The sequence below is a fragment of the Rutilus rutilus genome, assembly GCF_951802725.1.
Source record: "Rutilus rutilus genome assembly, chromosome: 7".
Lineage (NCBI taxonomy): Eukaryota > Metazoa > Chordata > Actinopteri > Cypriniformes > Leuciscidae > Rutilus > Rutilus rutilus.
In genome coordinates this window covers 7,497,473-7,517,201 of record NC_140221.1, presented here as the reverse complement: position 1 = coordinate 7,517,201, position 19,729 = coordinate 7,497,473, and the positions used below count along the sequence as shown (strand labels likewise).

The window sequence follows — 19,729 nt, the reverse complement described above, 5'->3', positions numbered from 1 at the left end:
TTACAACAATAAAAATATAATTTGTATAAATTTTTGATTACATTTTAGATTATATTAAGAAAAAAATCCCAATCACAGACTAAAAAATTATTGAGGATCTTTACTATAAAGGCACCATTTTATGCCATCGGGGACAGAGGTTTGGAAGACAGCTGGAGGCTACTGTACATAAATTAGATCAAACTAAGCTTGTGTGTGCTGGTGGGATACCACAGCCTTAACCACACATGGACACTGGCCTTTGTAGCTTGTGTAAATGCATATACAGGCCAAAATGCAATGGACTGCAAAGCTGCAGTGAAAACGACTTCTCTACTGAGGCCTATTAAGGAGCCAAAGCCCAACATAGCATAAAACGCCCACTTTGTAAAGGCGCTTGTGGTATGGTGATCCTGAACGTCCCATATTCCCAAGCCTCTGCTTGATTTAAAAAACAAATTGCTGTTTCAGCTTTTCCCCCCGCTCAGTCTATTTCTCCAGTCTCTAGGTGGATTTAATATCTCCCCTGAAGGATTGTTTTGAAAGAAGGCTAACCTTGGTGCTGGCTTTGAGGAAAGTTCCCAGGGCAGTCCATTAGCGTCTTGTGGATGGTGTTGACCCAATACAACCAAGCTAAGCGTTCAAACGGCCTTATTAGAGAGGTCCTGGTAGCTTTTCTTACACAAAAAAAAAAAAAAGTTGCATTCACTCCAAGGAGCTTTTAAAAAGTTGCTCTCTATTGTTCCGCTTTTTCAATCAATAAATCATACGCTTGGCTTGTGAGAGTTTCTTGAATATTTAATAGAAATGGCTTGTTTCCTTTTATCTGCCAGCTCTCGCAAGAGAGATCAAGAAATCATCGCTAACCATTGACTAGGCATTGTTTCCTTTTATCGGTCCAATCTGAAGCATGACAACTCTTAGTTGAAAGCATTGTGCAACAGATTGAATATGATCTGACCTAATAGCATGCCCTCATTTTCAATGCTTTAATAAGAACTCCCTTTGAAAATGACTTCAGTGCTTTCCCGTGTCCTTAAAATGCCTACCTGACCTGAACATGACTCTAGCTGATTCTCTTTATGTTGGCTGCTAATTGCTGTAGACTAATTTGACTTACGGCATAAAGTATTGTCCTCATTGCAGCTTATTCTGGCCAAGAACCACTTGCAACCATGGCTTGAAAATGTGTATAGTGTTTGTGATAAGAATGGTTTTGGCCATACGAAGGTAGTAGCCTATGTTTTTTTTCTTCAAAGAAATGTGAAACAAAGCAGAATATGCATGTGGATATCTGCTGACTTAATATATGATATTGATAGTTCAGGCTAAATGGAAAATGATGTCATTGTTTACTCACCCTCATGTCGTTCCAAACCCTGAACACAAAAGAAAGTATTTTGAAAAAGGATGTTTTCATGGATATGCTACCATTGACAACTTTTTTTTTTTTTAAATAAATACTTGACACATGAATTACATTGTTACAAAACAATAAATGCTGTTTTATTTAAACTTTAAATTCATCAAAAAAAAAAAATAAAAAAAAAATGTATCCACAAATATATATAGCAGAACAACTGTTTTGAACATTAGCCGCTTTCCGAACAAGTAGTTACAGGAACTTAGTTCTAGGAACTGTCCACTTCTAAACAGTTCTATGAACTACTCTCCCCCAAACTCGGTTTGTTGTTTGCGTTCGCACTGGCCAAGTGGCCATAGGAACTGGTAGGAGGGGTAAGGGAGTGACGCAAGCACGGTGACTTTTATTTTGACGGCGCGACAGACCTTTATTTTGGCGGCGCTGAGAACGCCAGAGCAAACAATGCTCGCATTCTCTGTTTTATTAGTTAACGATCTGTCTAACAGTACTGTTTAATATGTTATTAGATAGAACTGTTATAGAAAGTAGACAGTATATGAAAAAAAGGTTATTAGCCTATGCCGTGTGGTTGATGTCCAGTGTTGCTAGCTGGGCAGATAAACATAATCATGTTTGGCTTGGTCCCCTCAAAGTTGCGTTGGATTTTCTCTTCAGCATAAAGGTTTAGAGACCCATCTATCACTGTTTTCCATGTTTGTATAGTTAGTTTCTGGAGTAAATATATAGGCTATAATCTGTGTGTTTACATTATAGTTGTTTTAAAAATGGCGGGTGCTGGTGTTCCGCGTGCGTTCGGTCAATCACCGTACACTAACGTCACGGGTAGTTCCTATAGTGCTGGTTTAGACCCTACTCTGAAGTAGGACCTAAAATAGTTCCTAGAACTAAAATCGTTCCTAGTTCCTGCGGTGCGAACACGCCGACATCCGGGTACTTTAGCCAATAGTTCTAGGAACTGTGAAAAGGTTCCTCCGGTCGGAAAGCGGCTATTGATAATAATAAATGTTTCTTGAGTAGCAAATCATCATATTCGAATGATTTCTGAAAGATCATGTGACACTGAATACTGAAAATTCTGCTTTGCATCACAGGAATAAATTACACTGTAAAATATATCAAATTGGTTATTTTTTTACTGATGAAATAAATGCACAGTTTATTGGTCTTCTATAAGTGCTTCCTTTTAAAATCGTATTTTTTTAGCAGCAACAGCACATATTCAATCTTATATATAATGATTCTAGTCCGCTCTGTACTTGTAGCTTATACAAGTTTAATTCCGGCTCTGATTTTTAATGAGACCGGGCACGGGACACAGTAAAACGGAAATAGCGAGTCATCATGGTTGTTTAGCAAAAAGGTATATAGATACAGTCACGCTCCACCACTGTCAAAATCTGTCAAAGTGCTGTGTGAGTTTTGGTTAGCTGAGTAAGTAAAACTGTCATATACGGAGGTCAGTGATAATGGTCTAAATGTGTGGCCATTGAAGCTGAGGTGTGACTTCTCAGGCACTGTGATATGGATGGTCCCTGTCAAACTCAAGGCTGCATCTACAGCTCTATTCTCTCTGGGGAAGTGTCAGCAGGTAACAATCTATTGACATGACCGCTTAAGCTCCAGGGTATAGATATCCCATCAATACTGATGTCTATCGTCTGATTGTGCTGTGTCGAAAAATAGCAAACACCTGTCGAACATTCATAATGAACTGCACTGCTGTCGTGATGGACTGCGCTCCTTCTCATAAAGCACGCTTCATTAGAGACATTTTATGGGAATATTCCTGCAACCTGAATTACATTATCATTAAAAAAAGAAATAACAATATTAATGTGTAATTTCACAGTGTTCTACAAAATTAAGTATACGGTTTAATTACCTATCATTTAATTACCTATCCTATCATTAAGGACATATCATGAAAACAGGATTTTCTTTGTTTTTTCTCATGTTCACAATGTAAATGTCATCCGCATTATATTATAATTAATTTAATATGCAAAGCAGTTAGCCATAGTCATAAATCATTTACATAAAGAGGTTTTAAAGGAGTTAATTTGACAATTTTACAACATTTATTAATGTAGGAAGGGTTTACATATATATGTGTATATATATATATGAAGAGTTCAGATGCAAAAGCCTCTAAGTGCTGAAATTTTCTTTTTTTTTTTTATAAAGCTTGTATATTTAAGTTAAGTAATTTCACTTAAATGACAATTAATAGGTAATTTGCATTGCCATTTAAGTGAAATTAACTATATATATTGAACTCAAATATACAAGCTTTATAAAAATGATCATTCTAGAAGAAAATTTCAGATGGCACTTAGAGGCTTTTGCATCTGAACTCTTCATATATATATCATATATATATATATATCACAATCACCCTGAATTCACCCTCTATATTAGTACATAATAGTTCATGGTCAATTTTTCATGGTTTGTTACTGATTAATATAATTAATATATTATAATATCAATTAATCAACATTAATTTAAAAACAACACAAGTTGACAAAAGTGCTTTACATGTCAAAAAATTACTCAATATACAACACTGATCAGTGTCTCAAAAACCAAGGCATGTTTTCAGCATCTAAAAAAAATACTAACGACTCACAGGATCTGATATTCAGAGGAAGACTATTCCAAAGACATAATATAATTAATATAATAATCTTTCCAAACCTGTGTTCTGTCCTCTATGGAACACAACGGTTGCTTTTTCCACGCGATTACAAATAATGGAACCTTGGACTGGAACTTTCAAGCTTTAAAAAAAACATGCAGAAGCATCAGAACAGTCCCAAGTCCATTTGGTTCTTGTCTTCTGAAATCATACAATATCTTTGCGTCAAGAACAAACCAAAATGAAAGCCATTTATTCTTAATAATCTAAGTATGACAACCATCTCCTAGTTCAGCCAGTGGCGTCACTGGTTGTTTTGAATTGTCATCAATTCAATTCACTGTGAAAAGATTACCACAATGATTATTAAAGTGATCCTAAAGAGCTTTGCAATGGCAATAGACATACATCTGTTAGACCTACCTGAGGATGATTCTTACATATTAATTCAATTTTTCCATTGTGCCTGCAGACACGGAAATATAACGCCACTTTGGTGACAGTCACGCATGAAAGAGTTTGATGACAGCTTGAGTGGTGCAGTTGATGCACAAGACATGTCACATTAATTTCCTGAGCATCTCGTGCATGTCTCGCCAGTGTTCGTATCCAGTGGCTAATCAGTAATGATTTGAATGAACTTGTCACAAGAGCATGTTATTTTGCTTTGAGACAAGACAATGAAAATGGTCCTGTGCAGTAAAAAGAGCTGTGTTTTATAACACAAGCAGTAATAGTGCCTGTAATATTCTATTGTTTAGTCCGGCTCTGATCTAGCTGTGACCTATGATACTACATGAAACTTTAATGTTCGCGTTTGCCATAAATCAGTTACATTTGAATAAGTGCAATCTTAGCTTATAAGGAGCAGTCCCCACAGCGGGGGTTGCAACAGCTGACAGGCCAAGATCACAATCTTTTCAAATTCATCAGCAATATTCAAGGCTTAAGGTTTTACGGTTTATTGTATTTACTATTGTCGATAAGCCGTTTTTCAGGGACGGGGAGGGTGTTCATCTCCAAATCCTTGCCAGCTTAGTGGAGTCATTCCAATGAAAGACCACGACTATCATTTCTTGAATGAAAACTGAAACATTGCTATTGGTGCAGACGTTAATGAAAAGTGTTCTTGTACGGCAGTATTAGGTAGTTGGGTCTTTATCTGCTGCAATCTATTATCTCACAGATAGAGCATCTGGAGATATTGCAGGATTTTAACTTCTATACTTGTCGCTCATAAGTACTGCCCTCATAACTCCCTCAAACCTTCTTATTGTGACTTGATAGGAGATTTTAGGCAGAGGTGGAGACCAGTGAGACTCATAGAGCCATAAATCTGGAAATCCCTTATATGGACAAAGGCATTAGATATCGCTATAGCTTAAGGGCCCACTGAAGTGACTTGAAACGCGCAGCATTATTCAGTGCATTGACGTAATTTCCAATGAAACAGGAAGACGGGGCGGAACATATCGAACAGCTCCTTCCCTTTTTTAAAATAGCCAATAGCGTTTCGTTTATATTGCAGCTCGGCCAGAGCCGTTGAGCTCAGTAAAGCTCCAGTTTCCTCCTAATCTCTAACCGTTTCTCCTCCTAATCTCCTCCTATCGCTTTAAAATACAGCATTCTTTGCAGAACTCAAAAGGTTTCCGATACGTTTTCTTGTATGCGCAGAGTCGCGCGTACGATCTCTGACTTCCATTCTTCCAGACTTGGAAAGCATATTTACACTGTCTGAATTGTTCCCTATCCCCTATATAGTGCACTATGTGCCATTCACTATGTAGAAAATAGTAAATATGTGAACAAGTGACCGATTTTAGTCGCAGCTTCAGCGTCTATTTATAGTGTAGGGGGCGGGACGCTTTAGATTCTAGAGAGCATTTGATTGGACAGAAAATCTGATGAGACGCTGAAGTGCAGAGTGATGTCGTCAAAATCATTGATCCATGTTGGCGGAAGTGAGAGACTGCACGTTTTGAATGCTTATATCTTCTAAATGTGAATTTTGTCATTGTTTTTGAGCACAATAGCTTATAGATAACAGTAAGACTAACATATTCATTCCAAAAGTAATAAAAAAAAAAAAGCATGGGGACTTTATTAACATGCCGATAGTGACGTTTTGACTGATGTATTGAATTTTATAAAATAATGTATTTCCTGTCTAACTCTGTGTTAAAAAGCAACATGGACCATAGAAGTTATTTCAAACATGACTGACGTGCATACAGTATGTTTAGTGATTTTGGAGAAAAACATGATATTAATCTTATAAATTGTCGTGTTTGACGCTATGCTGTGCAAACGTACTGGCTATCCCTGTTGCCAAGAGCTATTGTTTTATTACTAAATTTGAAAAATAAGTCCACGTATGATCATTTTAATGGCAATAAGGCAAAGAAGGGCAAGTGAGAGGTTTGATCAAAGCAATTAGGTATTAAAACAGTGTGAATAGAAAGGTGCCAGTAAAAAAATATATAAAGTGGGATAGATTAACATAGTAATGTAACACAAATAATGTGCCAGGAGTCCACTGTTGCTATAGCTACACTTTTACGTGCATCTGATTGACAGATAAACCATGCGCTCTTATTCCATTGTTGTTAATGTTGAGGTTATTTCAGCTTCATTCTTCGCACATTTAGTTTAACTGCATTGTTAAAGAGGGCAGTTATTACCATTCAACTGAAATGTGCACATGACACTACATTATTTTCTTGCTCCGTCCATGCAATAACTGAGTTCTTCTTTGAGCCGAGTTTTCTATTTACTTCAACTGCTCAGTGCTCTGGTAATATCAATGGCATGACCATTTCAGAAGCTGCCAAAATTACAATTTAAAATCCGAATATGAGCATAGCTCACTTGCATTCACTAAAATAACGAAACGTTAGCAATGCTGATTCGTGCGGTTTGAGCGCTCAAAAAAGTAACGATTTGAAAAATAAAATGTACTCAAGTACTGTAACGAAAGTATTTGTAATTAGTAACTTTCCACCTCTGATTTCGGGGGTGCAGGTTGTAATTTAATTGTGAGAGACACTATTTCTATTGACTGAAATGTAATAAGGATTTCATGAATACGAGCTATGCAACATACTTTTCCCATGTGATGTACCAGTCATGTCTAATTAAAACATAATGACAATGCTTCAGGCATTAAAGTTCATGTAAAATGTGCATAAATCCCTGCAGGGTGACATGCTATATTCCATCTAAAGCTTTCATGTCCGCATGAAAGGAATATTCATCGTACTTATTTCCTAGTGCATCTTATTAATCTTGATTGGCATTCAATCTTTTTTTTTTTTTTTTTTGCTTTGGTGTATTTTTTTAATAAACTGGTACACTCAGATGTACATCAAAATAAAATAAAAAAGACATGTTACGTATAACTGCCCATATATTTCTGATATAATTGATATAACTGATATAATGTTAATATACAAACCTACCTGGTACTACTAAAATCTGCTTTGTACCTTCAAATATACCAAAAGTATAAGAAACATGTTTTTGACGCAAATGGAAATGGAAAAAATGTGTGAGAATGGGCTGAGAATACTGCACTCTTACTAGTAGCTGAATGCATAATCAAATTAGCCATAATATCTGTTAAATGATGAGTGAATACGTACAACTTTGTTTAAATTATGGAGAACTTTCTGTGGGATTCTGTGGGTAATGATTCCGTACAGGCGGGTTGTGAACTTGTGTACATTCACGTTTGAGCAATTTATATCATATTCTACAGAGACTTCAAATGAGGAATCCACATATTTGAAACAATAATAAACTAATGTTAATAAAGACCATTGAAAGCTCTTTTAAAATGGTTTCAAACCCCTCCCAGATATTTAGTATCTGGTCTGTGCACTGAAGATGCAACAAACTGTATTGTTTATGAAGGTGAAAGCAATGTGCTTTATACTTATAATCATTTATCAACGTACCCAGACACCTTCTCAGTCAATACACTCATTAGTATTCCCAGTGGAATGGGCCCTTCCCTATTGTTTTTGTTTTCAGGTTTATTAAACAGTCTTCTAAAGTACAATCAATGCAGTGAGCAAAACTACTTGTGTGTGCGTCTCTGTGTGTGTGTATTTGCGGGCAGGTATGAAGACACATCTTATTACATATACACCAATTCTTGAGTTCCAAGCCAGGCAAATGACATTGCAATGCTAAATAATGCATCAGTATCTGAATCGGTGTTCTTATGTCTTTATAAAGTAATATGGTTAGTTAATAAATTCAAACATTATCTTTCTTTGGACATGATATTTTTATCCATGCCACACGTTCAAATGCTGAAATTATCGTTCCAACACTGTCTTTTTCACAGCTTCTGGAAACAAGGCTACTTTTTCTCTACTATGCATAGAATCATAATTTTGCTTAGTTACTATAATTAGCCACTTAAATATTTTATAATCTGAATTTGTGGCAATGCGCCTCACCATCCAAATTCAATGGATTCTGATTTATATCCTGTCAAACTCTTAATGACAAATCTCCTCATTCCCTTTCCTTTAATTCTACCATAAATTACTTTGCAGTAAAGCAATGGCTCCGCATTAGCAATCAGCTCCCTACTCAGTATCTCACGTGTTCTGTTATTAAGTCAATTTCCATCCACTCATAGCAAAAGGCACTTGTAGGACAGACAAGGGCAAGTGGTGCAAAGAGGAGCAAATACATTAGGCCTCCTGGTATTGAATGCTGAAATAATGGCAAAATATGGTCAGCGGTTTAGAGTTGGAATATGTTAAGGCCCATTTCCCTTTAAACATTTCCTCTGAAATCTTTCTTTTCAGTGAAAACAGAAACCATAGTGCAATAATGAAGAGAATGCAATGCAATGGTAGTCACTATTTGTGATACGCCAAAGCCTGGTGTGATGCTAACGGTCTGAGCGCCTGTTTCTTATGTAAATCACTTCATTTGCAACTGTTGCTTGTCATGCTAACTCAAGCCAGAGTTCATTCGTTATAGGCTCTGGATTACAGCGACTGACAGGCTCGTTAGCATAGCCTTGGATCAAAAGGTTTGGTGGACGCTCCAGAGCTCCTTTTGTTATAAATTCATATTGAATATATTTTGGGTGAATTAATGAATTCTTTATTTAGCCTAAATGATGAATGCTGCTGAACTCATGAGATGCAGTAAGGTGTGATGGTACTTAAATAAAACCCTTAGTACAACTGTAAATACATTTAATCAAAAAATCAAGATTATGATTGCGGCTGCTGTGTTTAACTAAACGTGAAACTGCCGATTACAGAATTCCATTTAGGTCTACTAAAATGAGGCTGCATCAAAATGTTCTATTTACAATTTATTTTTGCTTCGGTTTAGTTTTGTAACCAACTCTAGACTCATGAATGCAAATAAGAGGCGTTTAGGTTACTCTATAGACCTGTCAATAACAATAAACACCTAATGAGTTTTCAGCAGCCTCATCCATAGATATAGATAGACAAATAAATGGTTTGTATTTCACTTTAGTTTGCAGTGACAGCTTCAGTGATTATAGCATGATGGGAGCATTTTAATGTCGCATAGCTCACTTTCTATAAACAATTTATACAAAATTTGATGAACAGTTTTGTTTTTCATACTGCTGGGAAGGCCAGCGTAAAGTTTAGGCAATGTCTTGGTTTTTACTAATGCATGAAACAGTAATAAATGAATCGCCTTTATTTAGTATGCGTAGACTACATAAAGTATATGGTACTGTTGTCCTAAACAAAATAAGTGTATTAATGTTTTATTTAAAAATGAAAACTAAATCAATTGATTACAATTTCAAAGGAAATAATCGACAGTTATTGCTATTGTATTTCTAACTATTGTACTACAACTTAAAATGCTACTTCTATTCATGAATTGAAATCTTACCTAGGTCTATCAATCATGGAATTATGCAAAAGTGTGTTTTTGCAAATCGAATGTTGCATTCTCCTTTTTCTGCCTTATAATGATTTACCTTTCAAATTGCATCATCCCAATCTTTGATCATGTCACATCTTGTGTTCTCACTGCCTCGTCTTCATTCAACTTCCTCTCTGCGCATTTCCTTTGGGTACACTCGAATGTAATAATTCAAATGGAACAATTCCACTAGCACTTCTCATGTCTCTTTATAGAGATGTGTACAGCTCATTAATTAACACACTACTCTGTTCAATTTGTTAAAGTAATTCAAACCGGGAAATAATATACCATGCCACTGAAGCATTTTCAAACTTTAACAGACTCCGAAACAAATGACAACCTCAAGATTGCAGTCGATATGCACACTTTCATAATGTGGGTGGGGGATTTCTTTTCTAATGCTTATTGTTGTCACATTTTTTTTCTAAGAAAAATCTGCATGGATTATTTCCTAAAGCATTTGCCCCACTAGACAGATTATTTCAAAGGAAATGAATGTACATGCTTGTGGGGAATTTCTTATTTTCCTTCCAGCATCTTGCATTTCCCACAAGTCCAAAAAAAGTGTGGGATTACAGAGAAAAAATGACAGCATTTGCGAGTTATTTTAAACAGAGCAACTTTGACATTTCAAAGGCGTATTACACATGATGATTCCATTATCTCTCATAAGACTGCAGCTCAAAAGCTACAGAAAGCCCCCAGGATTGTATCGAGCCACAGTCATTGACCAACAGATGTGTATCCTGTTACTGAGTTCAGCAACAGCAGCCGCCACTCCACTACACCCAGAGGTCTATTAGTGGGGTTGGGAGGAGGGATCGGTGTGGGCTTTTGGTGTCACATTGTAGTCCCGTATGTGCCTTCTCTTTGACACAGTGCAGAGTCTATGCAATGATGGACGTGATGTATTAGAATCTGTGACCTCTCATACTGTGTATCCCTGGGGGCACTGGAAGCACATAATCCGATGAAGCTATTGAAACCATATACATTAGACTGCCTGTGTCTGGAAAACTTGCACTTTGATGCTTAATGTGTTTGTAATGGATTGGCTTTCAGAGGCATTAGCTCATCCCTTTAAGAGGTATTCATATCTGTTTCTGCAGCCCGCAGCCACACCAAAAGTTGTTCAAACCTACGAGTGTGAGTGAAACCCAATCTTTGGGCTTTCCGTTGAATGAGCACAATAATAAACGTCAGAAATGTAATGGAGCAGAAAGGAACCTCTCTTGAAAGAAGTCTCAACAATGTCATTTCCTTCACAGAAAGTGGCACTCAATAGCTGAGGAATGCATTGGTCAGAAATGTTTCTTAATGATATTTTGCTGCTCTTTGTGCAGACATTTTATCTGTTGTAGTAGTAGGATAGCTTGGCACAGAGAGCATCATCCCACTTATTATAGTTTATTTCCTTCTTTGAGCTCTCGAGAACTCTCTGGGTGATTGGAAGGGCAGCGCACCCACCACCTTCCACCCCCATCCCCCATATCCATTCAAATGTATCTTCCAGGGGCTGTTGGATGAGGAAAGGAGGAGAGCTAATTCGTCAATGATCTTCCCTCTAATCCCCCACTCCTTGCCTGAAGGCGCTCAAGCTATGCATCCCTCCCCCAAACCCTGCCCCCCTAACAAATACACTCTCCCTCACACAGACACATTCAGAGTCTGCCTCGACACGTCTTGTGGGAGAAGATGAATGTAATAGGGTAGTTTGTAGTCTGCCACGCTGGTGTCCTGGGAGGAGTGCTTTTGCACTGGCTGTGAATGAGAGCTAAAGAGTTTATTACAGTTTTGGGTGAGGTGTGGTGAGACAGGGCGGTGTCTAGGCTTTGTCTCGAGCTGTAAGAGGAGAACGGGATCTGCTAGGAGGAGTCACAATCAAACAGGAACTGCAGAGAGTAGATGGAGTGAGCGAATGCTACTGGGAACTCACTCCGATCATGCTGCAGGGCAGGAGGTGTCTTCGGAGCCTCTTTACAGGCACGAGTGATCAGTGTCTTTCAGATCTTTGAGCAGGTTCTGGATACAGTTGGATTACTACTGAGAGGATACTATTCGTGTGCTTTAAAGTTTGGAGACTTTGAGCAGGTTTTCAAAGCTTGAACCGAGCTTGATCTGCAGCTACAGTATCAATTTTTTTCTACAGTTTGGCTTCAGCTGCATGGATACTCTTTTTGTGTACCTGTGAAGTGATTCAAGTTGTGAAGTACCCAGTTTAAATGCAAAGCATTTGTGGAATATGGGACAATTTGTTGTTCAAGTGGATTTGCCATGGATTTTCTGTTCACTTCGCCTTGCCATTATGATAAGTAAGTTTTATCGTTCCCCTGATTTTAGAGAGCATGTTCCATATTTGAATAGAGTGCATGAGGATGAATTGAGTTCTCAAATGACATAAGTGTCTCCCTTTTCATGCAGTAACTCATGCAGTAGCTTTCTTTATTTGATCAACTTTGCTTTGAATATTAGCAAAGTCCAAGTGTCTCTATTTCTCTCCAGTACATGCAGATTATGATCAGCGTATTGAAGTTTCTCAACAATCGATTGGGCATCTAGTCTTAGGAAGTTAATCTTAGGAGCCCAAGAGATAGAGATCAATGATGTCTTCTGTGTACAATATGTTATCAGACAAACTGTTGCAGGCTACTCGATATATCACCGCACTCCAAAACTGTGAGAATTTATTTCAAAGATGATCAGATCCATCCTCTCACTGAAGCCAATGTATTCACTATATGAATTTATTGCTCATTATTTGAATTTCTACACACCTGACTCATCCGAAACAGTTTGTTTGAAAACCTCTCTCTCTTGCATGCCGTTAATCAGCATCTATTGTCAGAGCCAACTGAGCTCTCGAGACATGAAAGGGAGAACAAGCATTCATTTGAAAAGCATTGTTCACTTTCTTGCAAAATTGAGAATATTTCTCTGCCACCAGCAGATACAGAAAATTTCTTGAATTCCTTTCAATGCAATGAATACGCTTTTTATCAAGCCAACACGTAACTACTTGTCATGTTTTTATTTGTTTTCCATCCAATAGCCACTTGCAGTGCTGTAACTCAAAGGTCGTCCCCTGTAAAGCTGTATGAAGTTCAGTGCCCACTTAAGGGTTCAACAGGAGCAGGATTCTATGAACTCTAGAGTTCCTAAATTCTTAAATCTGCTCTACTGAGTTTGAACCTGTGTGTTAGCAATTTCGATTATTGGCTACCACCAAATATTATCAGTGCATATTTAACAGTATTTCTTCTTGTTTTGTCTTTACAGTTGCTGGTAAAGTTTCCCCTACCAGTTCCGATGCCCTCTTCAGCGTCCCTGTTCCTAGTACCACCTCCAATCCACCAGATGTTTACCTCCCTGCTAATTTTAAGATATCCAACACACAGTTGGCCTTCTTTCTCCAGGAGACCCGAGTTACATCATATGGCAGCCAACGTGGACACCCTCTTCAGCGCTCTGAAAGCTTTGTGGTCTTCCAGACCAAGGAACTGCCTGCAATCAACATCTCACTTGGGCCTTTCACCCAAGACCAGACATTGTCCAAAGACCTACTACAGCCGTCAAGTCCTTTGGATATTCCTGGAAGGCTGACGGTCAACTGGAAGGTCCGGGCCTTTATTGTACAGTCTAGAGTGTTTGCTAGTAACCCATTGGTTCAGGTGCTGTTCTATATTGCAGGACGGGACTGGGATGACTTCAAGATTCAGGACAAGCTTCCATGTGTGAGGCTGCATGCTTTTAGAGATGTTCGGGAGATCAAAACTTCCTGCAGGCTTCAAGGGAATCTGGCTCAATGCTTGGCCCAACTGGATCTCCCTTCCACGTGGTTTAATGTTAATGTAGCACCCTTGGGTCGCAGAAAGTCTTCAGGAACCGATGGGCTTGAGTTAAGTGGGGAGACCCTTCAAGTGGAGCTTTATTATACCCTACATGATCCAGACAGCAATGATGAGTGTGGGGAGAGCTACCCACGCCGGGGAGGGGCATCCAGAGGGGAGAGCTCATCCCAACAACCCCTTCTGCGTATTGGGAGCATCAGTTTGTATCAGCCCAGTCAGGAACAATTGGTGGTAGACAAACAGCTTGACACGAACCTCTTCCTGAGGTTACCAGAGAGGCCATTAAAGCCAGGAGAGATCCTCAACATCTACCTGCTTTTGGTCCCAAATTCAACTGTGGAGCAGTTTACACTCAAGTAAGTCCTTTTCTTATTGATGTGTTTTGGGGTAGTCTATCAAGGATTCTGCTCAATAATAATCAAATTCTTAGCAAAATGGTCAAATTCTTAGCAAAATACCAAGTCAAGCTTTATTCCTGTGTCATTGACTGTCTCAATGTCTGAATGTTCCAGAGAGCTAAAAAAAAAAAAAAAAAAAACTAATTAACTCACATTCCTTACAAGGTAAAAACTGATTTCCAAAAGATGAGAGACAAATCACAGAGGATCTAACTAAATCTCTAGTGAAGTGCCAGGCTTTAAAAGATTGTGAGAAGGATTCTGCTTTTCAAAGTAAAGACATAATGGGTATTAATTGACATCTGTTCAAATTAAATTTCTCATGAGCTTGACCCAGTTCTTGTTAAATTAGAGCCAAGGGGATATGAGGCATATTTCTCATCAGGCCTGTGTGTTTTAATTTTATTTCTCTTTGTCAATAGAATTGGAGGGTTAGGGTTCTTGTGTAGTAAAATTATTATTTAAATCCTTGAAGGCAGAGGAAAATTAGCCTTTTTCTCCTCAGATGAGAGAAATGGGAGGTAGGATATTAGCTGCTCTTTGAGGCATGACGAAGGAACGCTTCATAAACAGAGTCCTTCTAATTGTAATGGAAACTCACAGACTTCAATTTAGAAATTAACCACATATTAATTAGGCTTCGATAACTCATTAACCCGAACAGGAGCAGACAGAGCTGTGGTGTAGCCTTAGCAGGTATAGTTCATTAAGTTTTATCTGACATAGTCTGAACTTTAGTCTACAGAGTGATTTGTAGTAGAGTTTGACAGTCATTATGGGTCAAAAGATGTTGCAATCGGTACACTATATTATTGTTCAACTTTCTAGATCACCACTATATTGGATAACAAGAATGATAAATACATTTATGTGCTCTGTTAAAGTACTGTATGCACTAGCTCTCATGATAGTTCTCATTTTAAAGATTTTTTTTTTTTTTTTTTTTTTTTAAGATGAACTGTCATTTTTATGGTAGTTGTCTTGGTATTCTGACACCTAGTGGTGTGGATGCAAAATCACATTATGACCTAGATATGTGTGAGATATGATTAATTTATTCGATGATTGAAAATTCCTGATAATAGGAAGGTTACTGAGACAAAGCAAGCTGTATTTGTCTGGTCATATGCTCTCAACCTGGGTGTCCCAATGAGGCAAATGTAAAAATTAAAACAGAAAACTTTTATTTGGCTACCGATGATGTGAGTCTACATGATTTAAACAGAATTTTCATAAAATAGAGGACTTATAAATTCATAAAATATGTCATATAGCCTTTCAAAGAAACCTGCTCAAATTACAGAGCAGATGTGGGCATTTCATCCACAGTGATTTGTCCATATAGTGAGAGTACAGTGCTGCTTGTCACCACAAGCATCATGATCCATTTTCTGAACCTAATCCTCTTAATGTTATGGCATATGCATAGAATTATCCCTAGTTTGGAAATAAAATCTGGGAGAGTTATCTTCATACTGTGCCATCAACCTGATTGATATATTTTAAAGAAGCAGTTACCTAATTTCTATTCCTTGTCACAAGGGAATGATTTAATAACTTTTTTTTTCCAATCTAATATCTTCAATGAAAGTTCATCTGCAGTAGTTTTTCAGTTTACTGTGATATTAAAATCCAAACAGTAAATCTCTCTGAACTCATACTTTTATGCACTTGTATTGGAGTTTTGTGTGGTCCAATATGGTGGCATTAATTCTCTGAGGAAAAGCTGAAGAGCAATAAAAGCTCAGGCCAAAAGAAAGGAGATGAAAGTCAGAAGTTGAAAGCTCTGAGCCAGTCAACTCAATGGGAGGTGAATTAAACTGTGCTGGGAGCCAAAAGTTAAGGGATACCAACAAAAAAGGCTATTAAAGATGTAATAAAGGAAGTCTTTAAATATGAATTAAGCTCAGATGAAGTCGCCCCCGACTTCACATTCCTTCCCACCATCAGGTTCCTTTCATTTTTCGCACATTATAAGGCATTCTACTGTTTTCATTTGTTATTTATAGAGATTGCATTTTAAAGGAATTAATCATGGAGAAATATTACCTTTTGAATCAACAGTGTTAACCCGCTAGTCATCAGTAGAGTAAGAATTAGGCCTACTGCTTCGCCATTGGAGAATGATCATGAAAAACCGTGTATTGTACATGTAACAAGTGAAACAAATTACAATATTTGGGTCTGCCAGGGGGCTACTTCAGAGCTGTTGAGGCAATATAAGATTGTTGTGAGTATCTTATTAGCATTTCAATGTCTTTTAAATTAAATTGGCTACGATAGTACGTGTACAATTGGTTTCCAGCAATTCAGGCAAACAGCTGTTGTGAGGCAAAAGCCAGTGGCACCATTCAATCATTTGCCTACCCTGGAGGTCACAAAACTGTTCTAAATAAAATGTTTTCAAGCTGAAAGCTGAGCTGTTCAGTTGTACAAAGACAGAATAGTTGAACTGTCCTGTTAGATTTTTTCAGTTCTCTGACCAAAATCAGTATATATTTAGTTAGTGGTTATTAATATTGGTGTGAAACAATGGATATGAATCATGTTCTGAAGAACTGTTGCCATTATTGATTTATTTATTTTTCTTTGAAAAGGGGCCATATTTAGGGACCAGAATAACTTAGAAACTTGGAGGTGAGCCCCATGGACTTGGACCAGTAAGCAACCTCCCTAAATCCTTAGTAATCACCAAGCAGCACCATAGCAACAACCCAAAATAGCCCAGAAACTGGACAGCAACATGATAAAAAATAAATAAAAATAAAACATTCCAAACACCTTAACGCAACTGTAGCCTTGTGGTGGTGAGACTGCACTTTTTACTCAGAAAATGTGTACATCAATTTCTTATCAGTATTTGCAATCACTCATTTTATTAGTTTGGGACCTTTTTTGTCCACCCATGAAAACAAATTGCATCCACATATCACATTGAGATTTGGTCAGCAAACAGTGAAGAAATAATGGAAAAATATGCTGTTTTCAACTCTTCATACCAACTAAATGGTTCAAAGTAAATCACCCAACTCAGTCATCCTTCGCATACAAATACTGTACGTCATATTTGATATAGTACGTTTTTCTTTTCTTTTTTTTTATTAAAGTAGTATTTTAATCTCAGCCAGGCTGCAATTTAAATAAACTGGTTTCTCTTGTAATATATTTTAAAATGTTATTTATTGCTAAATTTTCAGCATTGTTACTTCAGTCTTCAGTATCACATACTTTGTCATAGTTATCTCACCACTTAGAGACTTCATACATTATTTTCAAGAATTGACGTCCGTTGTCTGAATATGTCAGAAATAATGGAGATGTTAACATTTGTGTATCGCAGCAACCTAATGAGAGGACAGTGACCGCATGTTTAAAGTATTGCTCACATCCATCTATGACAAGATAAATGATAATATGAGAGAGGACAGTAACTTTTCAAGGTACACTTGCCATTAGACAACAGAGCGGCTGCAAGATGCAGAACAATCCCTGAGTTGTCTTGATGTTTGTTGAAGAGGGCAAAGGTTATAAAAGCACAAATACACTCCAATTACTCTGAGAGAAAAAAAAAAAATACTACATTGCCTTAAGGGTGTGTATCGTCACCCTGTGTCCAATAGCTCATTGTGTTCAGTGAGCGCTAGTCTCAAGTCTGATTGGGTGACTCAACAGAGTGTCACCTCAACGCTCCTATGCTCTGCTGGTCAGGTCACACTCGCTCTCATCATGCGCCCACAATGCCCTATTCCAAGCCTCGCTGACATTGGCCACTGCTGACTGCCCCCGTGTTCTCAGATCTTTATAGCCATCACTTTGTTTTTTACTTCTGCCATAAAATTGTTTAATTAAACGCACCACCTGTGCGAGCATTTACCTCAAGCTTGTGTTTTTTTTTTTTTTGCCTTGTGAGGAAAACATTTAGCAACAGATAATTAGTGTCGGGGAAGTGAGTCTGCTACACACAATTTAAAGCAGTTAAGCAACAAGCAACTACAACTAATGGCAACTAATGGCAACTAATGTTAACTACATTACAAGCTGTTAGCCACTATATTGAAGCTATTTAACCTGTTAAGCTGCAACTCCACCTTTGAAAAATCCCCAGAAATGACATACCCAAACTGAAACAGATACAGTTCATGAACCCTTTGTACTAAAAGCACAAGTATGATCTCATTTGAAAGCTGACACCTGGCAGTTTATTGTAAATGTAGAATTAATTATTGTCATGATGAAAAAGTTTTTATAAATAGCTTCAAAGTTTTGTAAAGTTATTAGAAATTATTTTTTATGAAACATCCTCATGAAAATAAAATTGAAGTTGGCACTGTAGCAATCTAGAAATGCACTACAGCTAAAGCCACACGTCTAAACATTTTATGTTTAAAATCTGAAGATAATAAGTCCAAAACTCTGGATTTAGTTAAATGTTTTTCAAGACCATGTCAAATGACTTTATTTTTAACGTCCTGGAATGTCACATGATCATGGCTCTTCTTCATGTTCCATATATGGACTATTATTGTGCATATAGCGCCCTCAGGCTGTTGGTATGAATTAAAAACACAGTATCAGAGTATCTAAACGCTCATAATGATTACATCGACGCATTTGGGTATAAATTCAATAAATATTATTCCTGTCTATAGAAATCTGATGTAAACCTATGAGAATATATCAATATTTCTCCAAATCTGCACATTTTTGAGCTAAAAGCCCTGAAGGACGTTGTTTTGTGTATCGCTGTCATGACGACAGCACGGGAGTTTTTTTATGAATGAAAGCGGCTGACGCGCATAATTCATATTAAAGGTATCAACTCATTTTTTCATTTCATAACTCCTGACACAAATTAAGAAATAACTGTCGCTATAAGTTTCTCAGAGTACAATAGTGGTCAAATACTGAAACTTGAGTCTTATATCTTTTTAATGATGTATAGTTTGTCAAGGTATAACATTAAATCTGATAGTAACTTTGAACTATATATATATTAAAAAAAACGCTTCAGTGCGCCTGCGCACTGGCAACGGTTAACAGGTTAAACAAGCAATATATTCTAGTATTTAATTATTTATTCTGTTAATACCTTTTATATAATACAATTAATCTGGCTCAAAAAGAGTGAAGGTTTTTGTAATGAATGAATCGTGCATTAGAGTGGAAGATAATTTGACCCCAAATACAACATATAATGCAAACAGGGAAGAAAAGATGCTTTTAATTTGGCATTCAAATTAATATTTGTAGGTCTGTATGTGCTATATGTTCTATGTGCTAGGTCTTGGACTTTTTTGTTACGGCTGTATGTTGGTGGATTTCCTCAATTCTGTTCCTCATGTTCTGTTTTTATTTTTGTATTTTTTTGTTATTCCGCCATTATACCTCATTTGCATTTGGATCCATTTTTCCCTCGCCTCTGAGTGTACTCTACATTACAGTATGTTTCAATTAACCTTTCGACCTTGTAATGTTTGTTCAAGGTCATAACCAACAGACTTCTTTGTGGCCTTCTCCAATCATTTAGTTTACTTAAACC

The 19,729-nt window shown here is 37.2% G+C and overlaps 1 protein-coding gene across 2 annotated transcripts in view; it reads left to right on the top strand.

The window, feature by feature from the left end:
- The window catches only part of tmem132e (transmembrane protein 132E), a 354,664-nt gene that overhangs the window by 243,449 nt on the left and 91,486 nt on the right, over positions 1 to 19,729 (top strand). Inside the window, exons 1-2 of one of the 2 annotated variants that reach the window (XM_084414633.1) lie at positions 11,608 to 12,256; positions 13,221 to 14,148. In XM_084414633.1, coding sequence (XP_084270759.1) covers positions 12,187 to 12,256; positions 13,221 to 14,148 — 998 coding nt within the window. In that variant the 5' untranslated portion in view covers positions 11,608 to 12,186. Of the gene's footprint in view, positions 1 to 11,607; positions 12,257 to 13,220; positions 14,149 to 19,729 lie in introns of those variants that run through there. The other variant, XM_084414634.1, reaches the window with a different exon arrangement.